Below are 12,339 nucleotides of genomic sequence, written 5' to 3'. Positions count from 1 at the left end.
TCTTTTTTTTTTCCAAGCACATAGTATTATATTGCAATGCATGGAGTGCTACGATGTGCGGCATGTGCCGTGGAGCAAGAGCAGGTAGCTGAAGCTAGAAAATGAATGGCCTGAAAAATGACTGCCGAAGCTAGGAAATGAATGGCCTGAAAAATGACTGCCGAAGCTAGAAAATGAATGGCCTGAAAAATGCGGTGGTGTAGGGTTTGTTACGCAAGGACAGGGCGGCGTGTACGCAGCCGCGGTTACAGGCGGAGGATCACCGTACTCCTTTTCTTCCTCTGGTAGCGTTGCAATCACAAGACTCGGGCAGTGTGGTTGAAAACATCCCCAAGAGCCGACCGGGGCGGCGGCTGCTGCTGCCTGCTGGCCTGCTGCCATGCCACCCTTCAAGATGCATGGACAGATAGATGGATCACTAGACTGGCTACTGCAATGCGGTATAAATAGGGACCCTCGCCGTGCTATGCAATGCCGTGCAGCAGCTCCATCGGCATTGTAGTATTTACCATCGTACTGTCTGCATTTCTTCCTAGTCGTCCCGCAGCAGCGAAGAAGCAGTCAAGCAGAGCATATCACAGAATGCTTTCAGTTGCAGCAGCAGGTAACCGCGGCAGGCTCGTTGCAGCCACCGCGTGCTTCCTCGTCGCCCTCCTGCAGCAGCTGCAGGTGCGCCCGGCCACGGCCACGGCCACCCCGCCTCGCGCCTTCTTCGTCTTCGGCGACTCGCTGGTGGACAGCGGCAACAACAACTACCTGGCCACCACGGCGCGCGCCGACTCGCCGCCCTACGGCCTCGACTTCCCGACGCACCGCGCCACGGGCCGCTTCTCCAACGGCCGGAACGTGCCGGACATCATCAGCGAGTACCTGGGCGCGGAGCCGACGCTGCCGTACCTGAGCCCGCACCTGGACGGACGCAAGCTGCTGGTGGGCGCCAACTTCGCGTCGGCGGGCGTCGGCATCCTCAACGACACGGGCATCCAGTTCGCCAACATCATCCGCATCGAGAAGCAGCTCCGGTACTTCCGGCAGTACCAGAGCCGCGTGAGCCGCCTGATCGGCGGCGACGCCACGGCGCGCCTCGTCCGGGGCGCCCTCGTGCTCATCACCCTGGGCGGCAACGACTTCATCAACAACTACTACCTGGTGCCCTTCTCGGCGCGGTCCCGGGAGATGTCGCTGCCGGACTACGTGCGCTACATCGTCTCCGAGTACGCCAAGATCCTGCGCCAGCTCTACTCCCTGGGCGCGCGCCGGGTGCTCGTCACGGGTTCCGGACCGCTCGGGTGCGCCCCCGCCGAGCTGGCGCTGCGGGGCAGCCTCGCCGGGGAGTGCAACGCCGAGCTGCAGCGCGCCGCCGCGCTCTACAACCCGCAGTTTGTGGACATGATCAAGGGCGTCAACGCCGAGCTCGGCGCCGACGTCTTCATCGCGGTCAACGCCTACCGGATGCATATGGACTTCATCTCCGACCCGGCGGCGTACGGCTTAGTCACCTCCAAGGTCGCGTGCTGCGGCCAGGGCCCCTACAACGGCTTGGGCCTCTGCACCGCCGCCTCCAACGTCTGCCCGGACCGCAACGTCTATGCCTTCTGGGACAACTTCCATCCCACGGAGAAGGCCAACCGCATCATCGTCAGCCAGTTCATGGACGGCCCCCAGGAGTACATGCACCCGCTCAACCTCAGCACCATCCTCGCCGTCGACGCCCGCGCCGCTGCCGCTGCCGCTGCCACCTTCAGCTAAGACAAGAGTGTAGCATATGAAAACAGACAACATTCATATCATATCATATATATTATGCACCCATCCAAACCCCAGCAGTTCATCATCAGTATTTGTACTCCGAAACGATACATCATACATCCAGTAGCATGCATTGCACCCTAGTATTAGTACGCACGTACGGTTCCTGCTGAGAATCTGAAATAAAAACGAGCTGTACTTCAATATTCAGAGTAAGCATACACATATATCTCTAATAAAGGTCATGCAGCAGCCAGACAAGCAAGCGCGCAGCAATCACCACATTTGATTTATTTATTGCCAATTAAAAACAAACATCTCTCCATTTATGCAGTCGTCGTTACACTTGGACTTGGGGATATAGACCACTCTATATTTATACTGTAGTTGCTGTAGTATAATGCCAGCAACCACCCAGAAATTAGTCCTCAAATGGAATAAGGACGAATCAATGAAACATTGATCACAATTCACGGGTACAAACTTAACCCATTCCACACCACAATCTGTTATTGGTATTCATTCATACATAGTGGTAGCCAGAATTGACATGTGGCTTTCATAAAATGACCACATTGGGGATTCACGTATCATGTGCATCAGCATCAACCGGCAAAAGTGTTTGCTTCTCAAGGGGAAAAAATGGAGAAAAGAAGCAGCACATCCGTCAGCTGAAATCACTTCCCAGTATGAAGGCGTGTATTTCTGACCAGCTAGAAACCGTATAAAGGACTCCAGACCGTGCCTTGAACACGGACACATCTTCCTCCGTCAATTGCCTCTGCTTCCCTACTAGACCAGGGAACAATGGGACAAAAGAAACACCAAACTGTTTGCCCACTCTACGCAAGATTGTGCTTGACCCAATGACGATACCAATATCTGCCTCCAATAAGCAGAGCAAATCTCCAACTGAGTCTCCAATATAAACAGACAGGAAGGGCACTGTACTGTCAACGTCACTTCTGATGCTCTTGAACTTCTCAACTTTGTCTAGCGGAGACTGCATCTTTCTGTCAATCTCACCAGTAGAAACAGATTCCTCAAAGGCAAACTCGTTCGAGTGTATGTTCAAACCATCTAGACAACCGGCTGCATGGAGGCATGAAAATGCAAAGGAAAGTAACTGCCAGTTAAGAATGGTCTATTCGAAACAAATTTGAGATATTGATTGTTAGCTTATAGCAACACAGGCTAGCAAATTAGCTTAATCATGGTGGTGTCATTGTCATCAGAGAGACAGAATACCTGATGAGAAGGCGGATCTTATAAGTTCTGCACACCAACAATAGGAAAGAATGTGGATATCCAAATTGAGGTTCTCCCTTGTTTTTACAATCTTCTGAAAGAAATTTTTACAGCCACCTTGAAGAATAAGCCGCTCCCCAGCTTTCCTGATGTCTTCTAAATTCATTCCCCTCAGGACACCAGAGTCAACAACCCTAGAATTTGCAAGCTTCTCAAAGTCAGCTAGCACCTCCAGGCCTTTATACAGTTTATCATAATCTAGTGACTTTGCTGTAATAAAACAAAAAACACAAAAACAATCATTAAATCATTCAAGCATGGCTTATCTACTATTGCAAAATCACAAACCAATAGAAACAAATGAAACACAGAGGCCATGATGCGCATACATTCTTCTGGAGGAAGTAGTCTTTCCATGCATTCCTCATACTCTTCCATGTATTGCTTAGAGAGCATGTTCCATGAATTTCTCAGGTCTCCCGATTTTGTACGGTCGAGGTTATTATCAATCCCACTTTGACTTGCCTTTTGGAATGACAAAATTGCAATCTCCGCCAAAATAGCAGATGAATCAACAACAGTGCATGTCAAATCAAAATCAGAAAAGATCAAGAGTTTATATTTTGGATCACAATATCTTGAAAGTGGAGCTACAACAGGTTGGTCCACAAGCTGAGCAGAAAAGAACTCCACTTCCAGTTTCATAGCTTGCTGGTAGAGCTTGCCAATAATCTCAAGCTCCTCACCAGTTAATGAGACACTTAGTTTGTCTAGCAGTTCTTCTATTTGGAGTGCATTGTCCTGTGGAGAAGAGGGTAAACGAGAGATGATTCAGCACATGAACCAATTGCATTGAAGCACTACAGTAAAATGTAGGAGCACTGATGTATAGAACGATGATAATTCTATACCTCAAAATCACTGGATGCATATGTGTTAATCCATTTCTTGTATGGGTGATTTTCATCTTGTTTAAGGAAAGCCATGAGTTCTTTGCCTAGATATGCATAAAGCCTCATGCATGGAGTCATGGCCCCAACAGTGTATGCAGCAATTTTAGTCTTCTCAAATGGAGTAACCATTTTGTCAGAACCTTTTGTGCCATCAACTTTTCCAGCCGCAGTTGCAAGTAGGAAATCAGTGTACTTGGTAGTAGCTGCGCTTGGAGGTATCTCTTTGGTAGGATCAACTCCCCACTCCTGCAAATCGAATAGACAGGAGGATACCCGATTGAGTATTGAAAAAAATAAGTTGGAAAGAGGATTAGTTAGCAGTTATTGAATCAGAGAGGAAAGATGAAGTTCAGTTTAAAGAACAATAGATATATCTCTAGCAACTTATACAATACATCAGCTGGTAAGCATTTTGGTTGTAGATGCCGGGCCTTAAGGTGTACCTTCATTAATTGAATACGTCATAGTTATATACTTCCATATAAAAATGCATGACCAGGATATTTTAGAAGTGTTTGCTCAAGTTCTCTCAGTTTAGAGCTAAAATCATGGGCGAAATGATTCTCCCATCCGTCTTTTTTTTCTTCCCAAAGTCTCCCCGCACCTTTACCTATCCTGTATGGGACCGGGACTTTTTTTACCGCATTCCTCCGGATTCTCCCTGCCTTCCTCTCGATTTTTTTGACCGTGTTCCACTTGATTTTTCTCCCTCCACATGCTCCTCTTTTTTTACCTTTTTTTCATTTTCTTTCACCTCCATACTACTATTCTATTTACCGGTTCCCCCATCACACATGCCTTTCACTCGTATTTTCATGTGTGTCGTACTCCTTTTTTTTTTACCGTTTTTTCCCATCACGCGCACCTCCCACCCCTGTTTTTTCATGTGTGTTCCTGCATAGTTGTTTTTCTAAAAATTCGAAAGGCGACATCACAAGCCTTTGAACGTTTGACCCTTCCCTACGAAAGAAGGATTCCCCCACTAAGTTATTGTTGCAGTTTTAATTATATGAACAAAACTTGTCATGTTGGAACCTGATTGAATAGATCGTCCAACTAATTATACAAATGGAAATTTAGAGCAGTTTATTGTCCAGTCCCGTCTAAACAAACACTATGCCAAAACAGCACAAAGAATACAGCCTATTTAGTGACGTAGAAACAAAATGTGTCTCTAAAGCTCCCAACCGTCCAATAGGATCCAACGGACCAAACTTTCTTCGTGTCCGTACGAGTTAGAGTAGTGTGTCTAAGCACGGTGCGGAGTCCGATTCCACAGCAAATTGGAATACGAACCGTTTCATGATCTGCCACTCTCTCATGCACCCATATGAGTTAGAGCAGAGTGTTTAGGCATAGTGCGGAATCCGATCGCAATACGAATTGGAACGCATGACGTGATCAATGATAAATCTCTAAATCTCCCGTGCCCATGAGTTAGAGCAGCACGCAGCTAGGAACAGTACATAGTTCGATTACCAAAAGAATTGAAAAGCATGACCTGATTTCAGGTAACGACGCAACAACCTCAACGTCCTGTTGCAACACACAAGTATGTTTGCTAGGATGGTATGAGGACAAGGGGCATAACAAAAACCTCTTATGCAGTGAAATATCTGAAAACTGAAATACCCTTAATAACAACAGGCAACAATTAGCAAGATTTTCAATTCAACAGTGTTAACATGCTAATAGAGATCTATTCAGTAGTATGCAGGTTAGGCTTACAAGTAATCAGAGGATGGGAGGCAAAGGTACTGGTAAGAAGTGAAGACCAAAAAGGAAAAACAGTATGTGCAATAATTCGTTTGGGGAGGAATGCATGGACCTCTCACTCAGACAAATCAAATGGTCAAGGAAATGAAACAAATCATAAAAAGGAAAATAATTTAATCACAGGTTATACCACCAGATAGGACAGACAACATTGAACTGATAGGACTATCTTATACATATACACTAAACCGAATTACAATTTTTTTTTTAAAACTATGTTGGCTTGTAAGCATTAGGGTATAGATGCAAGATTTCAAAGTGCAATACTGTAAAATAGGTGCACAGTTGGCATAGTGGACTGCTCAGGTATGGCTTAATTAATCCAAGACAACAGCAAGCAGCAAAGTTGCATATGCACAGCACAATCAGGAATAGTTAAGATACACAATCTAGATATATGTTAGGGTCAAAGCTACAAGATGAATATGGGTGATGTGGGGCAGTTGATTTATCTTAATTGAAATAGAACAGATTAGTTTCATCAGTATTAGTAGTTTCCTAAAGGATCCATGTGTATATCCATCATGTTATAGTAGGATGCTAGGCTCAGCGGTGAGGCTTGGCCTGCAACGGCAAGCAACTCATCCATTCATTGGGGATTCCATGGGAAACATATGGGTGAGGAGAAAATGACCTTCAGGACGGAGGCGTGGAGGTTGAGCTCTTGGAGGATGGCCTTCCTGAGGGCGGCGATGGTGGCCCTGTCGTCATCATCGTCAGCGCAGTCCTCGGCCATTTCGTACCTGATTGATTGCGCCACGGGAGGAAAGGAAGAATCAGATCAGATCCAGTCCAGTTCTGGGAGTGGTTAGGCGAATCAAATCGGGCGGAATCAGGAAGGAGGGAATCGAACTAACGCGCGAGCGAAGGCGTGAAGGAAGTGCGCGTCCTGCGCGATGTAGTGGCGGAAGACGTCGAGCCGCAGGTTGCCGGCGGCGAGGGAGAGGATGAAGGGCGTGTATGCGGCGAAGGCGGCCTCCCTCGTGGAGGCAGCGATCCAGAATCGGCGGGCCGCCGAGCCCTCGGCAACGACTGCGGCGGAAGCGGGAGAAGGAGATGACGCCATGGACCTTCTACCTTCGCCTGTCGACGACCAACAGGAGGAGGAGGAAGAAGAGGAGACGAGAAGAGGGCGTCGCAGCGGGAGGCGGATGCGGCGGAGAACAAGCATATACGTGTGTATGTGTGCAGAGAAAGAGGAGGAGAAGAGGGAGGGGGCCTCGCCGCCGGCCGGCCAATACTCCCGCACTCACTGCTGCTACAAGACGACGAAGACGGGGACTCCAACCGGGCAGAAAGTGGCCGGCAAATGCTTCCCTTCTTTTTTTCTCCCTTTCTTCCATATTTATAAACCCAATATATAATTCTTCCTTATTTATAAACCCAAATATATATAATTCTTCCTTATATAATAGTACAGTATAATACTCCGTAATAAATGAAGTGCTAAATTCTCCTATGAGAAAAAGAGGAAATTACGTAGGGAGACTGCCATTTACATACATAATTAGTAGAGAATCATGTACAAACCCAATATATAATTCTTCCTTATTTATAAACCCAATAAATAATTCATCCTTATATAAATACAGTAATAAATTGCTAAATTATCCTATGAAGGAAACAGGATACTCTCTCCATTCCGGATTATAACACGTTTTATCTTTTCTATATTCATAGCTTTTGCTACACACATAAATATATGTTATGTCTAGATATATAGTAAGGCTCTGTTCGCTTTCGCTGGAAAAAGAAGTCAAAACATTGTTCTGGCTGATTTGTTGCGAGAGAAAAACACTGTTTCGGTTGGAAAAAGAAGCCAAAAAAGTCAGATTATAAGAGAAGCGAACAGGGCCTAAAAACTTTGAATCTAGAAATGTTAAAATATCTTATAATTTAGGATGGAGAAAGTATTATGTGGAGAGATGACCATTTACATAGATGATTAGTAGAGAATCAAAATCAAATGCGGATAAAGACAAGGAGATAGCCTAGGTAATGTATATCTATCTATTGTCTCAGATCTGGCCTCCCAAAATAAAGTTGTAGTACTATGGTAGATATGTACACACAACTTTCAATGTATGAGAAATCGTTGTGATTCGACTTTCAACCTAAAACTAGAGTTGTTCCAATTTAAAACTAGGTATTGTGACTTGACTAGTCCTGGATGTGAGAGTTAAGTGTGCCCTTGGTTGGTTAGCACATTTTATCAAACCAAATTTGGCCCGGTTCGCTTCGATAAAAAAACAAGTCTGAAATATTGTTCCGGCTAATTTGTTATGAAAGAAAAATACTGTTTCGGCTTAAAAAAACTACGCTGAAAAAGACGGATTATAAGATAAGCGAACATAGACTTTGTGGTAAAATTTTGGTGCCAAATTAAAAAACCATAAGTTTCTTACACCTACATTGGAAGAGTAATTGCTTGGACGACAAAGTACTACCTCTCGGAAACACTTGACACATTTGACTTTACACGGTTTTTTATGTATAATATCTTTGACCACTATAGTTTTAAGAATATCTATATCTATTCTATACGTAATAATAATAATATATAATAATAATTAATATAATATTAAAGAATAAAGTGTTTCTTCCGACCTTTTTTTTAAATTCCTAATATTGCCCTAAGCTTCGTAGGTTCACCTGTTTTTTGTTTTTTATTTTTGAGAATTTTGTTTTTTTTTCGTCACATGCAGGATTCTGGCGGACGTCGTGTTCGTTTCTTGTTTTTTTTTGTCTTTTTTGTTCCTTTTTTTCTATCCGTCTGCAAGGTTATCCCCCCCCCCCCTACGTCCGTTGTCTGTGTCTTTTTCGTTTCCTTTTTCTTCGGTGCGACTGTTGTTTTTTCTTTTTTGTTTTCTCCATGTGTTTGTTTCCTATTAATATAAAAAAAGAATAAAAGTAACCATCTTTCAATTTTTGACTCTTCTCTATAGACAAAAAAATTCACCATAAAAAATAATGTAATTTAATTAAGAACAACATTCATTTTGTTAGAATCTAGTTATGATGGATCCAACTAATGTAAACTAAAATCTAGCGGTTGTTGAGTCCAATGTAAAGTTGTCGAGTCCAATGTAAATAAATACGCCTCCTTTGGGAAAGTGCACATAGACCAATGTTTGTTTCCCATAAATATAAAAACAGAGAATAAAAACAACTATAGGTCTTTTAATACTCGACTCTTTTCTACAAATAAAAATTTTCACCATCAAATTTTTAACATATTGATTAGTGAATAGACCAGTACTTGACATACTATCAATTGCGTCCTTGTCGACTTAAATCAAATATTAGAATTATATACTTTTATGGGTCCTCGAAGTCACAAAACTCGATATTTAACTATAATAACTGTATGGATAGTATGAAAATTAAAATTACAATAAATTTTTAGTAAGTATTTTTGTGAAAATCTATCAAATCTCTATTTTAGTTCGATGCGGGCTTAATAGGACATTGCCATATTATTACTAACATTAACTTATGTCATAAATGTCATGGTCATGGTTTTAAAATTTTATGAAAAGATAAAACATAAACATATGCATAACATTCATGTTATTATTTCCTTTGAATATTTGATTGCTTATTTTCTCCTGTTACACCATATTAGCATATTTGACATACTATAAAAGAGAAAAGTGAATCTTTGGTTTGTCCTTTTTTACTTTCTAAAGTATTCGCCTATTCATGTACCATATGGACCTGGACTAACGATATGTGCTTATACGAGTGTCGGTGTTTTCGGACCACCGACGAGTAAATTTGTATTTGCGCGTCTGGCTCGGATGATGTGCTCGGAGGACTACAAAAGTTTATACTGGTTCGGACGGAACGTCCCTACATCCAGTTCGCTGCTGCTCGTGTTACCGGCACTTGGTTTGCAGTACGAGGATTAGGCAGAACAGTACCGGCACGCCCGACACTGTTCTTGATGTGAATCGCAAGATATGGCCCACCATAGCCACGGGTTACATCGAGGCGTGCCAGTCCTCTTTCCTGGTGTCAGAGTTTTGACCCAAGCCCATACGCTTGGACCTAGAGTGGTTGGCGGCGGTATGGGTCCTCGTCGGACGAGACGGAACCCACGTCCTTAGGGTTGGACGAGACGGAGCACGAACCCAAGGGGTCGGGCGAGATGGAGCCCACGACCTTAGGCGAGACAGGAGCCCTGCGACCTTGGGCAAGACAGAACCCAGCGGCCTTGGGGTCGAGCGAGACAGAACACGAACCCAAGGGGTCGGGCGAGATAGAGCTCACTGGCCTTAAGGTCAGGCGAGATGGAGCCCACACCTAGAGGGGTCGGATGAGACAGAGCCCACACCCGAGGGGTCGGGCGAGACGGAGCCCGCACTCGAGGGGTCAAGCGAGACATTTTAATACGTCTCGAGCCATCTGAGGGAGTTCAGCGTAGGCGCTAACTTTCTTGCTTTGGGTATCCCTAATAACGATACCCGACAGTAGCCTCTGAGCCTGCGGAGGAGTAGAATACTCCTTCAGAGGCTTTTCTGGACGGGAGGACTTTGAGGGCCTTGGCCTTCTTTTTGTAGCCCGTGGCGTGTCCTAGTAGGATGGCGATTCCCTTTTGCCGTGGTCAATCTTCTTGGGGGTATGTAACCATAGGATTCAGGGAGGTCGGGAAGGTTGTTCTAGATTCCAGTCCCTTAGGATCCGATCGGTCTACCGTCATACCATGACCGCGTGTTCGGTCTCCTTACGAGTCCAACTTCCCTCGAGCCCCCACGCGTAGCAGGGGTTCGATCGAGGGTCGACTCGTCCTTGTGATCGTTCATCCCTCAAGCATTTTTTTTGATAAAATGGAGGGGTTGAGCCATGCCACGTTTTTCCTCGATGGACTGAAATATGGTGCTCGGTGAGCTGTTTAACAGGCTAGTCCTAGTGGGGCCCTAGCTTTTTGTTCATGGGGGTTCAGCACGGGTCAGCTAGTGACTGACTCTAGACTCTTGGCGGCCAATCCATATAGTTCTTAGGTCCGTTCGGCCGGTCCCAAGGGCTTGTTGCCTTTCTTCGAGAAAAAACCATGGACTAGGAACTAGACCAAGACTCGAACGTGGGCCGAGATGCTCGCGATGCTCGTGCGCCCAGGGTATTGGCTGCTAGTGGGCCCATCCCTTTCCACCCCTCGCTCTAAGAGTGCCCCGGAGCGGCTATGAACCCGTCGGTGGGCCAGCCTTCGAACTCCTAGGCCTAAATGGATCGTAGGAGCATTTTTAGCTCTGTATCCCTCCTTATCTGCAACGGTTCTTGTCCCATCATCGGGCAAACCGTCATATGGTGTGTCCTTTGAGGGCACGGCTAGAGATAGTGTGTAGACGATCTTCGAAGGGAGGTAACGTGATGTGGCGCAATGGGCATGTGAATCTAGGCAGATGGTTCACCTTCTCGCCCTACTCCATCCTATAAATAGCGGCCTCCCCCTTCATATTTCTACACACCAAAACCACAACCTTACCTTCTCCATTTCTCTACTGTCGCCGTTCGGATCTGCCATGCTTGCTAATCCACCGCCGGAGCCCTAGATCTATAGCTTTCGCTTCTCCACCATCGCCTTTGCTTCTTCACAGCAGCCTCCATCCTCCATGGATTCATGGTACCACTTTGATGTTACCCATGCACAAATAGAGGGACTCAGTCAAGCGTGGTCTTCTCTATGGGAGGACCGATGTGGTAGAGTGGCTCGTGCCCTGACCGTGAGGATGCGCCGATGCCGCCCGATGGCTACGTCATCTCCTTTGCACCCTTCCATAAGCGTGGACTCGCAGTTCCTCCCCACCTGTTCTTCTAGGGTCTGCTGCACCACTATTAGATTGAGCTACACCACTTGAACCCCAATAGGATCTAGCACATCGTGGCCTTCATCGCGATGTGCGAGGGGTACGTAGGGATCAAGCCCTACTTTGAGCTATGGAGATATTTCTTCTCCATCTCCTTGATCAACAAGAAGGGGAGAGGGTGAGAGACCCTAGTGCCGATGGGATGCGTGTGCATCCACCTCTGAGGGTAGCGGGTGGCTGAGTACATGCCCTGCTAGCTCTCTAGATGCAACAAGGGGTGGCACTCACATTAGTTCTACCTGAAGGATGACCCTTACCGCTCCCTTGCCTATCTTATCTAGGCATCTAATCGAAGAGGATCCACCATCATGGCCATGGGGGCCACCCATCAAGGAGAGGAAGAGGATGCACAACCTCCTCGAGGCCACCGCGTTCCTGAAGACCCATGGCCTCCATGGGGCCAGTGTCATCGAGGGGTATCACGCAAGGAGGGTGGAGCCCCTGATGGCGCAGTCCTCCCGCTATATAGGATGATGCCCAATGCGCTAGCTCATTGGGAGGACAGCTCGCCCAGGGGCTGCTCTATGATAGCAAGGTTGCGCTTGTGCATCAAGGAGGCCATGGGGGAGGCCAACAGTCGTGTTCCCGATCCTAGGGCATCCCGTGATGCGGCTGGACATAGGCTTCATCAAGCTATCGGTGGGGTTAGTCTTTTAGGACTCTGTCATAATGCTGCTAGAGAACACGACCGTGAGGGTAGCAAACTGAGCCGTGGATGAACAAAGAAAGAAGAAGAAGGATAAGGA

At 46.1% G+C, this 12,339-nt stretch overlaps 2 protein-coding genes across 2 annotated transcripts; one reads left to right on the top strand and one right to left on the bottom strand.

The window, feature by feature from the left end:
• Positions 1-121: 121 nt before the first annotated feature.
• Positions 122-2,014, top strand: LOC136499001 (GDSL esterase/lipase LTL1-like). Its single transcript, XM_066494699.1, has one exon. The coding sequence runs from the start codon at positions 472-474 to the stop codon at positions 1,747-1,749; it is 1,278 nt and encodes a 425-aa protein (XP_066350796.1). The 5' UTR covers positions 122-471; the 3' UTR covers positions 1,750-2,014.
• A 212-nt stretch (positions 2,015-2,226) lies between these two features.
• On the bottom strand, positions 2,227-7,050 carry LOC136499000 (bifunctional TH2 protein, mitochondrial-like). The gene is made up of 6 exons (XM_066494697.1): positions 6,584-7,050; positions 6,361-6,469; positions 3,909-4,196; positions 3,387-3,798; positions 2,998-3,267; positions 2,227-2,841 (listed from the first exon to the last, which is right to left on the bottom strand). Exons 1-6 carry the CDS (start codon positions 6,895-6,897, stop codon positions 2,417-2,419), a joined length of 1,818 nt encoding a protein of 605 aa, XP_066350794.1. The 5' UTR covers positions 6,898-7,050; the 3' UTR covers positions 2,227-2,416.
• Between the last annotated feature and the right edge of the window lie 5,289 nt (positions 7,051-12,339).

This window comes from Miscanthus floridulus, chromosome 13, assembly GCF_019320115.1.
Source record: "Miscanthus floridulus cultivar M001 chromosome 13, ASM1932011v1, whole genome shotgun sequence".
Classification (NCBI taxonomy): Eukaryota; Viridiplantae; Streptophyta; class Magnoliopsida; order Poales; family Poaceae; genus Miscanthus; species Miscanthus floridulus.
This window is presented reverse-complemented; position numbering and strand designations above follow the sequence as displayed.